General features: G+C 32.7%; 1 protein-coding gene across 2 annotated transcripts; it reads right to left on the reverse strand.

Moving 5' to 3' along the window:
- Positions 1–5,651: 5,651 nt before the first annotated feature.
- LOC107485519 (uncharacterized) lies at positions 5,652–10,770 on the reverse strand. 2 transcript variants are annotated; one of them, XM_052260102.1, is made up of 5 exons: positions 10,693–10,770; positions 8,675–9,984; positions 8,359–8,590; positions 7,980–8,062; positions 5,652–5,983 (listed from the first exon to the last, which is right to left on the reverse strand). In XM_052260102.1, the coding sequence occupies exons 2-5, from the start codon at positions 9,932–9,934 to the stop codon at positions 5,912–5,914; spliced, it is 1,647 nt and encodes a 548-aa protein (XP_052116062.1). In that variant the 5' UTR covers positions 9,935–9,984; positions 10,693–10,770; the 3' UTR covers positions 5,652–5,911. The 2 variants fall into 2 exon arrangements, with proteins under 2 accessions (XP_052116062.1, XP_015961537.1); XM_016106051.3 differs by having other exon boundaries at positions 8,675–9,979; positions 10,693–10,759.
- Between the last annotated feature and the right edge of the window lie 8,352 nt (positions 10,771–19,122).

The raw sequence follows: 19,122 nt of genomic DNA on the forward strand, positions 1-19,122 counted from the left end.
AGCCGAGAAGTTTGTCCAACCCACTCGATCCATAGAATCAATCAGGTCCTGTGTACCACCCCCCTGAGATGAACCACCCTCCTCGTAGGTACTATGATACGGCATATATTGATGCACGGTGGACGACTGAAAGTGGTCATCTACTAGGAACGTCTGTGGGCAATAGAAATCCCCTGGTAAATGACTCTCCAATGGTGGATGCTCATGCTGATCCCCGGCATCAACCTGAGGTGGATCCTGATGTGGAAGATCTGGCTTATCGATGTCAACATCTCGGATAGAAACTCTGCAGGCACTCTCTACAGAATACATGCATCCCTGTTTGGCATCTACGTAAACTACAAATACCGAACATCATAAAAAATGTTAAACAATATACTTGGAAAAAACAAACCCATGCGATGGAGAAACGACGAGATTAAGTACCTCATCCACCTTTAAAGTGTCCAAACTCAGGCGGTGCCTAAGTAAGCGTTGCTCAACGTAGTCATTCTTTCCTCTCTTACCCGCCCACCTATAAAGAAACATGTTGGTATTAACCTTAATGAAATTCCGACGCAGATGAAATAGCACAAACTGAAAACTACACAAGTTATGTATTATAATGTATTACCTTGTAACTAATGGAAATGTATATGGGCTCGTAACCTCCGGTGCCCAGAATGGAAGCCTGAAGTATATCCATGACATTAGCAACGTATGACAGCCAGCCATTCCCTCGACGTTATACTCAGTTGCTAGGCACATGGCTCTATACAACCAACAGAGCACGACGCTGCCCCAACTATAGGTACTAATGGCGTCATAGTTAGCCAAGAGAGGAAGATAACACATGTGAACCGTGTTGTTCACCTTGTCAGGAAGTAAACGCCACCTAGTAAATACATAACCTAGTAAATACATAATGTAACAATGTGCATACCGTACGACGACGTCTTCGGGAGAGTCAAGAGGCATCTGTTGGAGTCTACTCCTAAGCCACTTCAATTTTATGTTATACTTCGTGGTCCTGACATGACCATCAGGAACTTTCCCTAGGAGCTCCTCACACCATTGCCAAATATCCCTTTGATGGAACTTACTCCAACTTATCAGAGTGCCACTCACTGGCTCACCATCAATTGGTAACCCCAACTGCATGGCAACATCTTCTAGAGCAACAGTACACTCGCCCCATGGAAGGTGGAACGTGTGGGTTTTAGGACGCCATCTTTTCACAAGCGCACTAATCAATGGATTGTCATATTCAAAACGCTTTATTAAAGATGCATAATAGAATCCAGCCCTTCTTAAATAGGGTTCAAGCATTTGCCACCTAATCTCCATGGTTGGATCAACTTAATCTGAAGTAAAGACGTCGACTAGTGTGCCATGCAGAGTTAGCACACGTGTCGGCTGAAATAGAGAATGGGAAAAAACAAAATTATTCCATTTATAAATGTATTATTATTCAGTTATTCTTTTACTAATAAAAAAAAACTGACCTTCAGATGTAAGTGGGCAAAAATATAAAACTTATCCAACCTATTAAGATTTTCTTCGACATTAATTCCACTTCCCCTCATTTTAATAAATAATAAAATTTTTCTCCCAAAATTTGAACCCCATAAGCAGAACCACACTCCTTATTTCCTACTTTCCTACCTCGCGGTTCTAGTCCTTCGCCATCACCCCTTTTATATTCATTCAATCCACAAGCTTCCGAAACTTGCCTCCCAGACCAGTCACTCCTAGCTCGTACGGGGACTGCATCTTTCAGGCCACATTTTGTGTGCGCTGGTCACTAATTGGGCCATTTCGTGGCTGGATCATCTGATGTCACCAATTTTCGATGGTCTCAGGGACGGGTTGGCCCATTTCGTGGGTGTCCCCATTGATGTATTCCATTTCGTAGTAAGCGAGTTTGAGGTGTAGCTCTGACACGCATAGGGCCATTTCGTGAACGCCACATGTAAAATGATGACTAAAATCATTTCATGGATGCCTCATGTGAAATGGAGCTGTGAAATGGAGCTGCGCATTTTGAGAACGATTTTCATGCATACGCATGGTGGGAATAAATCATTTTTTCATGCACATATAGATAAAAAAAAGTCTGAATAATGTATTTAACATATTAGTATTATTTGTTATTATAACATGCTATAATATATAGAAAAGTAAAAAATATATATTTTATGAAAATCAACCTTTAAAAAATTAAAAATGAAAAATGAAAAAGAAAACAGACTTTAAGAATATTCCATGCATCCATTCCCTGACACATTTGTGATAAAATAGTACTTCCTTAGTGTAAATTATGCATATTATTTGTAACTTACATAATATTTATCTTTTCCAAAGTAAGCAGATTAAAAAAATATATTTGTAAGATAATAACAGCAAGAACAAAAATAATAATAAACATATTAATTATAAAAATAATATTTTTTTAAATGTACAAAATAATATATACAATACGTATTTATTTGGGCACTATTAAATCGATAAAAAATATTATTTTTTAATTTAAAAAAATATATTTTTTAGTGTGTTTGATAAATTTCTAATAGTAAAAGTAAGAGTATTAAAAAAATAAAAAAAAATATTTTTTTTGAAAAACTACAATTTACATTTTTTTAAAAGATTTTTTTCTTAAAAAAGATCTTTTCACGTAATAAATGAATAAAAAAGTACTTTTATCTTATTTTTCCCAAACATAATTAATAGATAAAAAAATCTTTTTACATGCGATATCCAAATATAAAATCACTTTTATTTTTGTAAAAATTTTTTCAAAAAAAATCATTTATAAACAGATCTTTTTCAAGAACGGCGCCTAAATTTTACCTATATAATTGTTGAGTAATAAAAAATGACAATAGACCNATTTAATAATTAATTTTTAATATGTATGTAATATTTTTTATAAAAATTATATAAAAATATTCTATATTCTATGAATTATGCTTTTCCAAAAAGTTCTTACTAATTAATGTATTTTAAACTAATAATTTTTAAAAAAATACTTTATTCCCACCTAAAGTCTTTTGGACCAAGATAGAGAAAATCGAGATTTTATGTTAAATCGAAAAAGTAAATAAAAAATGTAAAACGTAAAATCTTAACAAGATTTAAATCGTAAAATCGTCAGACTTAGTATAAATTTTGTAAAATCGATAAACTCATTTAAAATCGTAATATCGAAAGATTTTAAGAGTTAAATCGAGATTCTAGCTACTATGTTTTGGACAGAGCCACAAAAAATTAAATAAGGCCTAATCTACCACTCTTTTGACATTATCATTAGAACAAGAGAGCAAGAGAGCTAGGGGATAAATATTTAATCTGAAGAGTTATTAAATTACAAAAAAATTAAGGTGCTTCCTATTCCGTCACATATTCCTACACCATTGTGTTCATAATCCTACCCCGTTGACCAAGCTACGAAAGTTCTTTCTCGGACCTTTAAACAACAAACATATATATACTATTAGTTAATACTTGTACTCTTCTATAGTCCAATGAACTTGTTGCTAGTAGCCGTAGGTAAAAGTTTGTGTTCCATCATGTTGGTTTTGTTCTCTTGTTGTGGCTGACAGGCTGACGAGGATAATATAATGTCAATTGGCACTGTCATGTCTGCTGTGACTGCTAATGCCTTCATCTTACCATGATAATATTACCAACATGTATTTACATAACAGAGAAACAAAATTTTCATATATATGTATGAGCAAAAAATAAGTAAAGAAATAAAAAAAGAATGAAAATATTGAAAATCTCGAACCTGTAATACTGATTATTAGTCCAATAAAACAGTGGTGATGGTGGTGTTTGACGTGTTGTTCCATTGATGATGGGAATGGAGAGAGGGTTGTGTTCCATCACGATAGTCACGTCTTCATCAGATGCAGCATTTAGAGATGTGTTTGTAGTAGAACCGTTTTCAAAGGCGCTGATGACGTTCATCAGGTTCTGGAAGCGTTCTTGCAGTTGCGTATAGCATCCGGAAAACAATTAGCATAATTGACTCAAAGACTTTGTTCTCCTCCCGAGTCCAGACCCGAGGTTGAGGCGGCTGAGACTGAGGTGGTTGATAACCACATATGTCTGCAAAATAATTCTACTGTGTCATCTTCCTTATATCCGGTTGCGGCTTGGGCTGAGGCTGAGGCTGAGGCCGAGGCCGCGGCTAGGAACGAGATGGTTGATAACCAGATATACCAGAGAAATAATGTTCTGTCATCTTCATAGCTTCCGCCTCCCGCCGGCGGTTTTCCATAGCTTCCAGCAAACATTCATCAATAACCGTCTTGAATTGTTGGTTGCCGTCCAAAGAATGAAGTGGTTGATTATCCAGGATAAGCAGATATACGATATCGTTCATATCCATATTTAAAAGAGCATTTATTTCCTCTTCAGTCATTCCTGCATTATTTACTTCTTGCATTCGTTCTTTTTTTCTTAAGTTTTTTGCTTGATTTTCTATTCTTGAATATGTATTTATATAAATTTTACTTTGGAACATAGATTATTCAAGTTGCGATTATATTTTGGATAAAATCCAAAATGATTTTCTTTTATTTAGTTGAGACTAAATTTTGGATAAAATCCAAAAAAAATTTATTTTCAAAATTTTATTTGTGGATCTTTTATTTCTTGGTACTAGTAAAAAAAAAAAGTAAAGACTCACATATATTTTTTATGTAAAATTAATAATTAAAATTATTAAATAATTTAATATATTTAATTAAATTATAATAAAATAGTTTTTAGTAATTTATTGTTAATAATTCAAACAAGTTATGAATTTAAAGTAATTGTTTAATTTGCTATCAGTAAATACTTTTGTAATAATATAAAATATTATTATATTAAAAACTGGGAATATGATTTTTCTCATATAAACGAATATATATATATAATTTAAATTACTAACAAAATTCATAGTCCTTTGATGTCTTCAAAATATGCATTTAAAAGTTGGAACAATAATAAATTAATAATCAATATATAAATTTTTTAGCTAACTTTAAATGAGAATATATAATTGATTAAGAAAAAAATAATGAAACAATGCTAACAAGATGAGTAAGCAATAACCATAAAGGTATAAGTGACTGATTCTAAGATTTGAATTTGAAAAGTCGAGCAAACCTTTAACTACTTTTAAGAAAGAAAATTAGGATATGTTATGTGAATGATGCGTGAAAGATTAGAAATTCTTTGACTTCATTAGAATCCCATAATTTTCTTTGAAGTTTTCTCATTTCAGCAATCTTTGTATATACCATTTGAGGTGCACCAAATCTAATAATTCTAATCATATGTGTAGATTTTAGATCAAAGTAGACCTATATCGAATATCAATCTTATATTGAGAGAGATAGAAAGAATATTTGAATTAATTCGGTAACTCAAATATTTGTTTATATTATACTATATGGTATTGCAGCGTATATGTTTCACTAGAACTAACAAATCCTTATGAAATAAAAAATCATTGAGAAAAAATTGAATTAATTCGGTGCATCTTAAATATTTGTTTATATTATATGATATTGCAACGTATATGTTTCACCATAACTAACAAATCCTTATGAAATAAAAAATCATTGATCCTGTGAAAATGTTATCAACCTAATGGAAGGAAGAGCACAAGAGCAATAAATCGAAATGTTTGAAGTGTATTAAAAGTAGGAATGATAATCTCATCTTCTACCAAAGCTAATGTTAGTGTTTTATATACATACATAAGTACATGTATATGAAACTTCTAGATCAAGTTAACTAAATTATATGAAACTTTTAGATCAAGTTAACTAAATAACTGATAAAGTTAACAAACTAGCTCTTAAAACCTTTACTCTTTCTGAGGCGCCATGTAAAACATGCAATAAACATGACCATATACATCAGATAACACTTCTTACACCTTAAGTGCCGGCTTACAATATTCGGGATAGATCCATGGCTTGAACGCCTCATTATCCGCACAATGCTGAGTGTAACCAACATAATAATTAAAACCAAGGTGAATTCTATGGTGTAGAATAAAATTTTTTTCTATATCTATAGATGTTAGGTGTCAACTTTTTCAAATAGTCATGAAACCATGCTATAATCATGATGCACTATTGAGCGTCAGAAATAACATGGTGATAGGGGAACAATTTCTGTGTTGTTTTCACTTTTCAGAGGTAGTAGGTTCAGTTAAAAAAGATTACAGGATTATTATTATGAAAATCAATGATGATTAATTAATGTGTGGCACGTTAATAAGATGGGCTTGGTAGTGTTGTTTGTGGGCCTTAGTTTATGTCTGATGTGGACTATTTGTAGTTCTTTTATAAGTAGAAATGAGTTGTTGTCAATTGGAGCTTGCTTGCAACTAAATATCTATCATAATTTATCATTTAAAATATTTATTGAAAACAATATTAGTTTATTTAATTAAATATATTTTTACATTTTATTTTTCTTTTCGTTAAAAATAAAAATGAAAATAACCAAACTAATCTAATACACAAAATATTTTTAGTATACATCCAAAACAAATTCATGTTTATATTTTTCTTAATATAAATAATTTTATACACATCTAAAATTACAAAATTACATAATAAATAATTTCTTAATACATCTGAAATTTATCCAAAAATAATTGTGTTCATTGCTCTCGTTAATTAGAATTGAAAAAATTATATATACCAATCTTAAAACGAAAAAAATGATTTTGATAATATTATTTTAATTTTAATTTAGTTAAAGTTTAATTTTAGTTTGTTATTTTTATTTTATTAAATTTAAATTTAAATATTCTAACTTTAAAGAGATATCATTTTAAATTTTAAATATTTTAAAAATAATTATTACAATAGATAATAATTGAATAAATGATAAACCATGATAGATATTTAATTGCAAGTGGGCTCCAATTGACAACAACTCATTCCTACTTATAAAAGAACTACAAATGACCCACATGAGACATAAACTAAGACCCACAAACAACACTACTAAGTCCATCTTATTAACGTGCCACATATTAATTAATCATCATTGATTTTCATAATAATAATCTTGTAATCCTTTTTAACTGAATCTACTACTTCTGAAAATAACACAGGAGTTGTTCTCCTATCATCATGTTATTTCTAACGCTCGTGCATCATAATTATAACATGGCTTCATGGCTATTTGGAAAAATTGACACCTGACATCTATAGGTGTAGAAAGAATTTTTATTCTACACCATAGAATTCACCTAAAACCAATTATGATAATTATAGAGGCTCAATGTAAGTTTTGGGAAAGCTAAATTTTCTTGATTCAATTTCTATGATTCAATAATCTAGTGGTGATGGCACTTGTTTGAACAAGTAAAAACTCAACAAAGATCAACATATGAATGTCCAAATGTATTAATAGATTATAGAAAGGGCAAGGGCTAGAGAAAACTTGGTGATTTAAAGGGTGTTTTCACCAATACTTAACTTCTTAGAGTTATCATAATTTATCAGCTCTATCATACATGCAAGACTATAAAGAAATATAGTTCTAAAGTATTAGGAATAGGATCATGTGGGCAAAGAAATAAAAACAGATATTTATTAATAATAACATGAATATTTTATATAATTAGTAGAAATAGATTGGAAAAGAAAAATTGATTGCAAAGTAACTTATAAACTGTTCCAAATTAGTCAAGAAATTCTTGAAAATTTTGTTCAATACCATTAATTGTAAAACATGTGAGCCTTTATAAAACATAATTGTTCATTGTCTCCAACTTTCCTTAATGTTAAATGTGTTTAAGTGATGAATAGCATGTAGCAAAACTTCTATCTTGTTCCCAGAGAATCTACTTATTTCGCGCTATGGTTATACATGTTATTAGGTGGATAAGCAGACAGCTCAACATTATTAGTTGAGCAAGGCACGAAGAGCTAGAAAATTAAATTGTGCAGGATGCTGTAATATCAAATTATACATACCGTCAACCAAAAAACAAATCCACGTAAGAGGGTCAGACGTTTAGGATAATCACCACGAACTGATTTTAGTTTTTTGTTCAGATCTGCAAGATAAGCATATAAGTATGACTCATTGTTGCTAGTCTTCTGAAACAACATCTAATGAAGCTAGACAAAAACATATTTCCATTTCATGTATTTAAGGACCATTCTGGTAAGATAAGTACTCTCTGTCACTTTTAAGTGATTCCATGTTCTATTAGAATAATTGATTGTAGTGAATGAATCAGTTCTAATTCAAATTGAAGTATACAGCTTTGAGCTACATTTGGCGACTATTCAAGGACAAAAATACAAAGATACTCGCATATCGAAAGGAGGTACTAAAAATTCAACTTACCAACATGATGATTAAGAAGAGATTTCCCAAGATAATTTCTCTTACAGGTCCTAGGGCCGCTGCGATGCTCTTTATGGTATTCGACTAGCTTTTTATGTTTCATATATTTAAAAAGCCTCTTATACTCTTCCTCACAGTAAGGCTTCTCCAGCTCTTGCATGAGTTTTTCTCTGTACTTTGTGTGTTTCATTGCATTGGCTTTATCATCATGCCAATAATGTTCCAAATTCAACTGCAAAGCAACACATAAAGGCATAATATCAAATGCAAAGTAAAGGGTAAGGGTAAATTCATATATAAAATTATAGATACATACACTTGGAACCTTTCGCCTTCTTTTGCAGAGTGAATCATCATCATCATCCTCTTCAATCTCCTCCTTTACCTTTATTTCTATGCAAGATGGAGGGTGAATGTGATCACCCTTTGCTATGTGATCATTCTTTTGTGGTGTCTCACCTTTGAGTGTACCCTTGTCATTACCATCATTCTTCTTTGCCTCTGAAGCCCCGCCATTGCAGCTGCCATTAGAGTCCTTAATTGCATCGTTTCTCAATTCTTTTGGTTTCCTACCCCTGCGCTTACCGCTATATTTACCATCATTGTTTTGTGCCTTAGAAACGTCCACAACATTGGCATTGCCGTCACCATTGGTATCCTTGACAGCATGTTTTCCCAAACCATTTGGTTTCCTGCCCCTGCGCTTACCAACATAATTTTGTGCTTTTTGAGACACAGCATGAAAATCCTTAACCACGACTAGTCCTGAATCTTTTGGTTTCCTACCCCTACCCCTGCCCTTGCATTCACCCACATGATTTTCTGCCTTTGGGGATACATCATGAGTATTCTTAACCATTTGTCCTAAATATTTTGGTTTCCTACCCCTGCGCTTCTGGCTATAGTCACCAACATTATTTTGTGCCTTTGGAGAGACAACATGAGAATCCTCAATTATTTGTCTCAAATTTTTTGGTTTCCTACCCCTGCGCTTTTCACTATATTCACCAACATTATTTTGTGCCTTTGCAGACACAGCATGAGAATCCTTACCAACATTATTTTGTGCCTCATAAGCCACAGTAAGAGCCACATCAGGGTATTCTATATAAATATTTTGCTCAGGGATCTCAATTGCATAGCATGTTCCACGAACCTTCACATGATCCAAAAATAATTTGTATTGGGGATCCTCAGCCACATCTCCAGTCAGGGGTTCCTCAGCCACATTAACCAATAAGCTATCACCATCATCATCCTCGTCTTCCTCAGGAACGTAAACATAATCCAACCAATACTTGTACGCAGTGTCATCTTCCTCTGGTACAGGACAATTGAATGGACTCTTCACACTAATGTATACATCTTCGCAGAGTGGCTCCAGTCCTTTTTTTCTATTACCACTCCTTGAACTAAATGGTTCCACCATGTGTCTTGCAAGGGTGTTGTAAGAATCAATTGAACTTTCTTCATTAGCAGTTGCAAGGCCCTTATTCTTCTCCAATGTCCTTCTCCTCTTCTTGCAATCCATTTGTACTTCTCTAGACAAAAAATTCACACTTTCTTTCTTCTTCATTCTTTGTCTTGACTTCACAGTTTTCAAACACTACGAAAAACCCATCTTCCCTAACAAAAAAAAAAAACACCTTTAGCCATCATATCAATTAAAAACAGAAGAGAAAATCAATCAAGTCTTTTCTCACACAAAAGAAAGTGAAAACGATCACAAAATAGAGACCAGTATGACTGAAATTTTAACAAACAGGTTATGGGGGTAAGATGAAGTTTTCTAGCAAATTATTTTTTCCCCCTTTCGAATCTCTATAACATTGTTTCATGGTTACAGGATACTACTTACATGTTTGTCAAATTTCTAGTAGTAAAAGTAAAAGCACTAGTAAAATAAAAAAAATATCTTTTTGAAAAACTGTAATTTATATTTTTTTTAAAAGATATTTTTTTCTTAGAAAAAAGATATTTTTTATATAATAAATAAACAAAAAAATACTTTTATATTGTTATACCTAAACATAGTTGATAGATAAAAAGACATTTTTACATGAGATATCTAACCATAAAATTACTTTTACTTCTTTATAAGATCTTTTAAAAAAAGATAACTCCAAAAAAAATCTCTTCTTAAATACTCACCCAAACAAGCCTTTTATATAAAACAGTTCAGATTATTTTATGATTATTATACGATATATGGATGAAGATGAGAAACTTGAAAACAGAAAACAATGAAATATAAGGGAAAAGGTGTTAGCAGCAACCATGTTAGTACAAAGAAACAAAAAGAAGCACTTTAAAAAGTAGGTACTTGTGGCTAACCTGAACCCTAATTTTCAACAGAGAGTTGCAGATTGAAGAAACTCGGTTAACTTTACGTGTCTTTCTTTTTTTTTTTTTTTGAAAAGCCGAAAACCACCCTCGTAGTGTGGTAGTGAATAGTGAGGTTTGACCGTTGACTAGGTAGTAGGTACAAAATATTCTCTCTATTGAAAATAAATATAAGAAAAGAAAAGAAAAAAGAAACAGTGTTTTTCGTTCTAGTTTCTACTCTTTTATTTGTTTGCTTGGCTTTTTTTGAAAAAATAGAAAGTATAGCAACCAATTTTTGTTTCTCAATATTTGTCAACTTTTTTAGGATTTATAATTTAATGTTTAGAGTCAATGGGTTTATAATTTACAATTTAAAATTTAAAATAAATAAAATTATCTTGAAAAAATTAACTGATATTAAAAAATTTGATTCTCTAATATTACTTTTATAAAAATATAAAAATCTCTCTTTTTCTTGTTGTTCTATATATAATGATTATTAAATTATTATATTAATTAATAAATTTGATGTAAATTTTATATAATGTTAGTGTAACAAATATATTTAAAACTATTTTACTACTCTTTTTATATTAATAATAGAATATTCGATAATTTTTTAGATGATTTCTTATTTCAACATTTTTAAAATAAATATGTGTTTAGTTAAAATAACAAATAAACAGAAAGAGTATATGCAATTAAATATGTTCTAAGGAATTTCATTAAAAAAATTAAAACATAGTATTTCTAGAAAATTTGCTAAAATTAATGTATTTTGTTATTAAATTTTTTAAAAATTTATAAAAAATTTATCTTTTATAACGAATATATGCAATTAAATAATTATAACTAAATTAATCATATTACTAAAAAATATTAGAACATTATCATTAATGTTAAGAAAATGAGCAATTACTTTAAAGTTCAATGTTTTTGCTTTTTATTTAAATAAATAAATAATTCATTATTTGTAAAAATACACAAAATATGAGAAAAGTTATTTTAAATATACAACTGTGAGCATTTTACAATACACTAAGAGTAACTCTAATGGAATATTTTTTTGTATTAATTTTGACTTTTATAGTAATTAAACTGATTTGAAATTGAAATTTGTATGGGATATAATCTTTGAAATGATACTGATATCAGTAATGAGATATCTAATCATTTTGAAGAAAAACTAGTAAAATATTGTCATTTATATATCTATTAAACTCATTAAATGAATACTGTAACTTTATTATGTAATGTTAAATTAAAATAAAATCAAGCATTAGAGTGACGAATTTTACGTGAGTGGTGTGAGAAAAAGAAAAGGAAAGCTCTGCTGGCGTTTCTTTTTAGCGTAACGAACAAGCAAATTAGTGCAAATAATCAAGGGTCTTCTCTCCTTTCTCTCCGCGTGGACATGCGGCAGTAGCGAGTAAGAAGTTCATCCAAAAAGAAGAATTAGTTCGGCAAGATACAAAGAAGACTAAACCCAATAGTGATGAACCGATTGTCGAAGCTGAGGCGGATGAAGTGGCTATTATGACTAATAAAAGTGCAAATCCTAATCTAGTGCATCAGATGGATGAAGCTATGCATAATTAGGGGAAGCTAGTTAACCCACTAGCTGAAGTTAGGAAAAATTTAATAGTTCCTTATAACAAGTAGGAAAAAGTCTTCTCTTATAAAGAGTCTCTTATGAAAAATGTTATATGTATGATTTTATCTTCGGATGAAATTATTCAATTGGTGACTAATGAGTATGAAGTTGATAATGCTCTGTTTCGAGATAATGTTAAACTAGCCCCCTTCAATGCAAAGCCGGTAATAGATATTTCTTTGGAGAAATATAACATGTGTAAAACATAAAAATGCTCTTTAATTGTCAATATTCTGGGAAGAATATTGATTTTCGGGCAATAGAATCATGGGTTAAAAAGATTTGGGTCCAGAAGAGAAATGTGAGGGTTTTGGATTTATCTGGAGATTTTTTTCTAATTCGATATGCAGAAAAAGTTGATTACCAACATGCTTTGTTTGAAGGGCCATGGCAAGTGGCTGATCACTACCTATTAGTGCAATGGTGGAGACCATTCTTATGCCCCTCTGATTAAGTTGTGTAGAAACTCGCAGTTTGGGTCAAGATTTTAGATCTTCCAGTAGAGTTGTATATAGAGCAGTTCCTATAGAGTGTAAGGGGAAGATTGATACTATACTCAAAGTTGACCATACCACCTCTACACGCATTTGTGTGGAAATTGACTTATGACATCAGTTAGTACCAACAATTCAGGTTCTTGGAAGAGATTTTAGAATTGCATATAAGGGCTTACACTTAATTTATTTTGGGTGTGGCAAGTATGGCCACCGGATGGAGCAGTGCACAGAGATACAAAAACATGTAAGAAAACAGTCGGTAGCCCAGACTTCTACATGACAGACATCGAGGTATGTGTTGCAAATGGAAGGAGCAAATTCAAAGGGATTGGTGTGCCAATTTTGAATTCAAATTTGCAAACAGATCTTTCGGAGTTAATTCCTTCCAATTGATGTTAGAATGTAGATTTGGAGACGGGGGAGGATCTTGCGATCTTCGGGACATGGATGTTAGCCAAAAAGGCTTAAAGACATAAAGGTAATCCTAAAACTCCGGGTGGTCCTGGATCCAACAAATACCTATCCAATACACAAGGCTCCAAATTTGAATATTAGGCCAAGAAAACCCTACTGAGGATGGACCAGTTAATAAATCCAAGACAGAAATCCCGAATCTAGTAAAAAAAAATCTGACCCATTGAAGGCTAAAAAAGCTAACCCAGCTAGACACTAACCCACGGTTAACTCTTTAAGGATGATGACCGGTAAAGAATCCTCAAAGAAAAGTGTAGGGGGTCCAACAAAGGAGATGCTAGAAGAAGAAAATATGTGAAATTTTTTATGGATAAAGAAAAGAAGGTGATCAGTACACCAACTCCAAAATCTCCAAAGAAGAACTCAGATGATTATTAGTTGTCTCTATAGCTGATTAAACAGGTAAGTCAAATTCCTGGTGCTGACAGCCTTGAGATTGGAGAAAATTCTTTTGTGCAAGTTCACTATCCTAATCAAGACAACACGATAGCAGCTAATGCCTTTCGTAATAAGGCTTTGGGTCATCTACCCTATTTAGATCTGCCAGATCCTGGTAATGTGATTCCTGGAGATCTGACTCCTGGTGAAGGGATGGAGGATGTGGTGGTAGTTCATTTTGCTAGTAATGTTTCTTCTGTTTAGTAAGTTTTTGTTGTTGATGTCTTCTTTCTATGTTATTGATTTATGAATGTTATTACATGGAACTGTACGGGTATTGGTAGTAAAGGTTTTTCCATGTTAGTAAGGTATTTATCTCGTTGTTACCATGCTAATCTTATCTGCTTGCTTGAAACTCACATTAATGGAAAGAAAGCTGATAATATTGCATGTAAGTTTGGTTTTTAAGATTTGGTTTCTCGTAAAAGGGGTCGATTTTGCAGGTGGAATTTGGTGCTTATGGAATTCCTCTTATTGGAATATTGATGTGATAGAATTCCACAAGCAGTATGTTCATCTCAAGTTGGTGTATGGTCAGGAATCTTTTTGGTTTCTTACTCTGGTATACGACTCCCACCATCTCGGCCCTAGAAGTGAACTATGGTCAAGATTACAGAACTTGGCTAGGCAAATTTCGAAAAAATGGTGTGTTAGTAGAGACTTTAATAGTGTACTATATACATCCGACACTGGAGGACACTCAGGGTTGGCTAGAGATTTTGAGGGATTTGCGAATTGTCTTAGATTGTGGATTATAGGATATTGGCTTTCAAGGACAACCTTGCACCTGGTAAAGGAGGGCAACTCGAAAAAGACTTGATAGATATGTTTCTAATAATGCTTGGTCTCAGAGGTTCAATATGGCAGTGGTAAAACATTTTCCTAAGCTTAAATCTTACTATATTCTAATCCTCTCGAACTTAGAGACGACTTCGGGTCTTGTAAATTCTAATTGGCCGTTTGGTTTCTTGGCGGCATAGCTCACTCATTCTAATTTTTATACTCTTCTCAATGGATCCTGGCGGGTGGAAAATACCTTGGAGGCTAATGTTAGCAGCTTTTCTAAAGCAGTTAAGGTTTGGAATAAAGAAATATTTAAAAATCTTGCTAAACAAAAAACTCGCCTCTTAGCTCGGTTAAATGGCATCTCTGATGCTCTTCATTTCCAAATCAATCCTTTCTTGGATAATTTACAATATGATCTTTGGAGAGAACTAGAGACACTCCTTATTCAAAAAGAAATCTACTAGAAACAATGTTTTAGGTGCAAATGGATAATTTTTTGGTGACTGAAATACATCTTATTTTCACAGCACTGCAACTTCTAGAAAGAGAAAAAACAAGATGATTATGTTAAGGATGCTAATGGAGAATGGGTAGAAGACTCTGTCTTACTCCAGAATATGGGAGTTCAATATTTTCACAATTTGTACAGTGAAGATAATTCCTATGAGAGGCTGAAAGCTCCTGGTTTGTTTCCGAGTCTGTCGATGGAGAAGAATAACAAGCTAGGTAGAATGGTTAGCATAGAGGAAATTTTCACTGCTCTATTTTCTATGGGGGCGTGGAAAGCTCTTGGACCTTTTGGTCTTCTTGCCATATTTTATCAGAGTAACTAGGAAATAGTTAAGCCTTCTCTGATAAATTGGATAAATAATATTTTTAGTAACCATTCTGACATTAAAATAGTAAACAAGACCTTTATTTCTATGGTTCCTAAAAGAGATAGTCCATAATCCTTTCACAATTTCTATCCTATTGTGTTATGTAATGTCTCTTATAAACTTGTCACTAAGATTACTGCTCAAAGACTAAAAGAGGTGATGCCAGATTTGATTGGTCCTTCTCAAAGTGCCTTTGTTCTAAATAGACAGAATGTAGATAACATAAATATTGCTCAAGAAGTCATTCACACTATGAGTTCAAAGAAAGGCCCTATTGGCTATATGGCGGTCATGATTGATCTTGAGAAGGCATATGATTATTTGAACGGGTAGTTTCTCCATGATACTCTTGTTAAAGCTAGTCTCCCGATTAATTTGATTAGTCTTATTGATCATTGTTATTCTTTTGCTGAAATGCAAGTCCTTTGGAATAGAATCCCTTCTACTCCCTTCTCCCCATCTAGAGGTATTCGACAAGGTAATTCCTTATTTTCATATCTATTTATTCTGTGTATTGAGCCTTTATCCCATATTATATTGACTGTTATGAATAATAATCTCTGGAACCCGATCTGTTTAAACCAAAGAGGTCCTAAACTGTCGCATCTATATTTTGCAGATGATATTGTTTTGTTTGGTAAGGCTTCCATGGACCAAGTGGAGATGATGAGGGGTATTCTGGATCTTTTCTGCCGTAGCTCTAGCCAAAAAGTGAGCTTTAAGAAGTCTTGTGTTTTCTTTTCAAACAATGTATCATTTAATAAAAAAGTTGAATTAAGTAATGCCTTGGACATGAAACTTAGCACAAATTTAGGTAAGTATTTAGGGATTTCTTTGCTTCATGGGCGGACTAAGAAATAAGATTTTCATTTTATTTTGGATAGAATGGTTAGCTGACTTAGCTCCTGGAAGGCTCGAAATCTTTCTCTTGCAGGGAGAGTTATTTTAACGCAATCTGTGCTAGCTACCATCCCTTCTTATTTAATACAAGCCATGAAGATTCCATTGAGTATTTGTGACAAAATTGATGGCATTTGTAGAAATTTCATATAAGGAGAATTTTCTAATGGTAAGAAGCTCATCTCCTTGGTTGGGACAAAATTTGTCTACCAAAGATGCAAGGAGGACTGGATTTAAGACCGGTCAAAGCTCTTAATAATGATCACATGGTGAAAGTAGCTTGGAAGATGATTCACCATCCAGATATTCTATGGGTATAGGTCCTATGGAGCAAATATAGATGCGACAGTAATCAAATTCTAATCATTGACAAACCTTAATCTTGTTCCAATATTTGGAAAGGTATCTGCTAGATTTGGACAATTTTTTAGCAAAATCTCATTTGGAAACTAGGTGCTAGAAATTAGGTGAACATGTGGATTGACCATTGGATACCTAGTGTGCAGAGACTAGCTAATCTTGTCCTCGAATTTTTTATAAAAAATTGAATAGAGGATAAACTGGTGGAATATATGTTCACCTCAAGCTAAAATTTTAATATTCTTGATAATTTTCTAGATGAAGATTGGGTTCATATCTTGACTGCAATTAAACCCCCGGAGAGTGGTATGGGAGAGGATCAAGTTGCTTGGTTACACTCAAATAATGGTTCTTTTACCATTAAGTCAGTTTGTTCGATTTATCTAGTACCTGTGGATAACTCTACAGCTGTGCTTTTCGCGAAGGTATGGAAATTACATGCCCCATAGTCAATTTGTGCATTTTGTTGGCTAGTAGCAAACAATACTCTTTTCACAAATGAAATTCGTTTTCAAAGAAGAATGACACTGGATGATCTTTGTTGTATTTGTAGTCTTTCTCCTAAATATGTGCTCTGTGTCCTCTGTGATTGTAAAGTCGCGTACGAGACATGGAAGAGCCTAGATAATTCATTGAGTATGGATACTTTTTTCAGTAAGCCTATTTATCCATGGCTCCTGGAAAATCTATCGGTTCAATCCCACCACCAAAGTGTCCCTTGGCCCCTGATATTTGTTTGCACAATGAACACCCTCTGGTTTCGGCAGAACAAGTTCATCTTTGAGACTGAGCACACTATGCAAAAAATTTTATTTGTTGGACAACTCTCCATCTAGCTAAAGACTATCATTTTGCACAATTCGAGCATTCTCAAACCAGGAGTAGAGTTAGTTCCTTTTCTAAGAAACAAATCAGATGGATGTTCCCTACCTTGACATTCTTTAAATTAAATACTGATGACTCAATCACAAAAGAAAGAACTGCGACTTGCGGTAGTATCATAAGGGATCATGATGGTAAGTTTTTGGCATGTTTCAGTGCTAATTTGGGTACTTGCTCTGTTACTCAAATTGAACTATGGGAATTCTTCTTGGATTGTATTTGGCTATCAACCTTGGTATTCTTAACCTAAATATTGAGATGGATTCAAAGGTTGTTGTGAAATTCAATCTAGGGAATAATGCTGATTTTCATTCTGCTAAATTTTTTGTTGCTGCGATTCATTCCAAATGTTATAGGTTTACCACTTAGAAAATTCAACATAAATTTAGGAAAGCAAATGCTTGTACTGATCGACGGGCAACACATGGTCATAATCTGTAGTTAGGATGCCACTTTTTATTTAGTTTATCTTCTGCTATTTCTTCTTATTTCATGACAGACGTCATTGGTACTTCTTTTTATAGAGTTGTTTCTGTGTAGTTTTCTTGGGCTTTAGTCCCGTTTCTTATCAAATAAAAAATGGCAAAAAAGTATTTTCAAGAGATTTTCACATCAGATAACTCTACTGATCCTAGTCATACTTTTGAAGAAGTTAAACGAACTGCTTTTAGTGTACACCCCCAAAGCGCTTCAGGTAAGGATAGTTTTACTACAAATTTTTTTCATTTTTATTGAGATATAGTTGGTGGGGATGTTTTTTTATGGATGGCCGAATATGGAGGAGTTTTAACCATTTTCATATTTGTCTTATTCCAAAAATCTTAGATACTACGGATATGACACAGGTGAGGTCTATCAGCTTATCTTCAATGTTCTATAAAATTATTTTCGAAGTATTAGTTTACAGATTGCAATGATTTATGAATTTTTTTTATTAGTCCTAACCAAAGTTCTTTCTTGAAAGGTTAGCTCATTTCTAACAATATTTTGATTGCTCATGAATGTATGCACTACCTAAAGAATAAAAAGAGAGGCTTAGAAAATAAAATAGCAGTTAAGCTCGACATGAGCAAAGCCTATAATAGAGTTGAATGCCAATTTTTAAAATTTATTTTGGAGAAACTTGTTTTTGATTCCCGGTGGATTGGATGGATTCAAGAAGTCATCACAACTGTTTCTTATTTGGTTATTGTAGAAGGACAACCTTTTGATTTCTTTAAACCAAATAGGAGCATCCGGCAAGATGATCTCGTATCCCCGTATATTTTTTCTATGCAGAAGGATTGTTTTTTTGCTACACAAGACTGAGCAAAAGAGTGTTATTCGAGAAATTCATATTAGCAGAAGATCTCCTAAAGTGAATCATCTACTATTTGCAGACGACTAAATTCTCTTCAGTAAAGTTACTACCGACAATTTCTAGCACATTATTTAATTACTAGATGCTTATGAGGGGTTTAGTAGGCAGAAAGTTAATCTAACTAAATCAATAGTATTTTTTGGTAATAATACTTCTTCTCTATTGCAGTATACTTTGGCAGCCATGCTCCACATTCGTAATATAGGAACA

Source organism: Arachis duranensis, chromosome 4 (genome assembly GCF_000817695.3).
Source record: "Arachis duranensis cultivar V14167 chromosome 4, aradu.V14167.gnm2.J7QH, whole genome shotgun sequence".
In the NCBI taxonomy this organism is placed as follows: Eukaryota; Viridiplantae; Streptophyta; class Magnoliopsida; order Fabales; family Fabaceae; genus Arachis; species Arachis duranensis.

Excerpts from the sequence above, each read along its gene's own strand:
- LOC107485519 (XM_052260102.1), bottom strand. The coding sequence starts at position 9,934 with ATGAAGAAGAAAGAAAGTGTGAATTTTTTGTCTAGAGAAGTACAAATG. Across the intron at positions 8,591-8,674 it reads GAAGGCGAAAGGTTCCAAGT|TTGAATTTGGAACATTATTG; the intron begins GTATGTATCTAT and ends GTTGCTTTGCAG. Across the intron at positions 8,063-8,358 it reads TCTTCTTAATCATCATGTTG|ATCTGAACAAAAAACTAAAA; the intron begins GTAAGTTGAATT and ends CTTATCTTGCAG.